We start from the raw sequence: 1,462 nt of genomic DNA on the forward strand, positions 1-1,462 counted from the left end.
CTGCAGCTCGGGCAGGTCGGGCAGGTTGCAGGCTTGGCTCTGCGTGTGGCGGCTCTGCTGCTGCGGGTGGAGGAAGTATCTCAGAGGGTTCTGCTGTGGAGTGGCAGGGGGCTGGAAAATGCGTGGCGGTGGAGCCCCGGGCACCAGCTCAGGACCTTGCATCTGTCAGGAGAAACAAATCCAACAAGTCAGAGCCGCCTTGTCGCCCAACCGCTCCCTCACCTGCTGCAGGGCTGGTGCTGAGGCTCGTACCCAGGAGTGCAAGAACCAAATCCCAAAGGTAACCTCTGTCCATGGAGGGTACGAGTTGTGGACAAGCAGCTCAGGATGCTGGTGATATTGGCAGGACTAATAATCCCTGGAGGATACAGAGGGGAAGTAAGACCCATCATCCTACCAGCCCCACAGGGAGCCCAGCAGGTATCGAGACCTTCAAAAGCTACTTGGACACGAGGTAAAATCTGTGGGAAGTCCATCTTCCATGGGAAGGAACTTCAGGCAACCAATGAAGAGGTTGTGGAGTGACCTTGTCCATGTACCACCCCGTGCCTGCTACCCCATATGAGGGTCCATATGGCTAGTCCTCAGGACCTCAGTGTAGCCCGTAAACACATGTACCCAAAGCAAGGGATGGCTCATGCCCACATTTGCTGACAATTCACTTCTTACTCTAAATCACAGAATCACAGAATCGTTGAGGCTGGAAAAGACCTCCGAGATCATCAAGTCCAGCCTATGACTCAGTCCTGTGACCCAGTCCTGCTGCATGGCGACATTCAGCTGTACCTCTTCCTCCTGCTTTGTTTTCTTCCATCTTTGCCTGGAGGACTGTAACTTACCTCTGCCAACCAGGCAAGCCTTGGAGAATGTATTACTAATTAATTATTAAACAATGAGTTGAAACAATTAGTTTTGACCTCTCTCCTGGGCAGCATCATTGGTTTGGCATGCACTGATGAGGCTGTCCTTTGAAAAATCAAAATCACATTCTCCAGAGATTTGTGTTGAGAAATAGTCATGTATTAGAAGAAAGCAGTGACAGCAGCTGATAAAAAACCTTGCTGTGCTTAGACATAACAGCAGGAGACATGTTTTCAAAGGAGCTTATCCCTTATCATGTTTCACATCTACAGCAGGATTCCCACCACAGGTCTTCTGGATGACAAGCTCTGTTTGAAAAACTGGGTATTTCTTCTGGACACTAAGTGATAATTGAGTTCACTGGAAAATATGGCCTTGAAAGGGCTCAGAGCCAGCCTGGAAAGGCTGAGTGAGCACTTGGGTCTGTGCAGATACAACGGGAATGGGGGACGTGTGAGTGCACTGACCAGGTTTGATTAGTCAGGTAAGCCTCATTTCTTCAAAAAAACCCCCACCCCAACTCCAAAGGCACCCCAGTGCAGTCTCAGAAACCTGTTCCATCTCCATTACCTGAAGGTAGAGACGGTGCTGCTGCACCTGT

At 50.2% G+C, this 1,462-nt stretch overlaps 1 protein-coding gene across 1 annotated transcript in view; it reads right to left on the reverse strand.

Annotated features, from left to right (window-relative positions):
• Positions 1–4: 4 nt before the first annotated feature.
• The window catches only part of LOC104272078 (neuronal PAS domain-containing protein 2-like), a gene marked incomplete at its 3' end in the record, with an annotated part of 27,851 nt that continues 26,393 nt past the window's right edge, over positions 5–1,462 (reverse strand). Inside the window, 2 exon segments of the mRNA XM_009866972.1 lie at positions 5–162; positions 1,432–1,462. The exon segment at positions 1,432–1,462 is cut by the window's right edge and continues 5 nt beyond it. Of these exon segments, the coding sequence (XP_009865274.1) occupies positions 5–162; positions 1,432–1,462 (189 nt within the window).

The sequence above is a fragment of the Apaloderma vittatum genome, unplaced genomic scaffold, assembly GCF_000703405.1.
Source record: "Apaloderma vittatum isolate BGI_N311 unplaced genomic scaffold, ASM70340v1 scaffold1753, whole genome shotgun sequence".
Lineage (NCBI taxonomy): Eukaryota > Metazoa > Chordata > Aves > Trogoniformes > Trogonidae > Apaloderma > Apaloderma vittatum.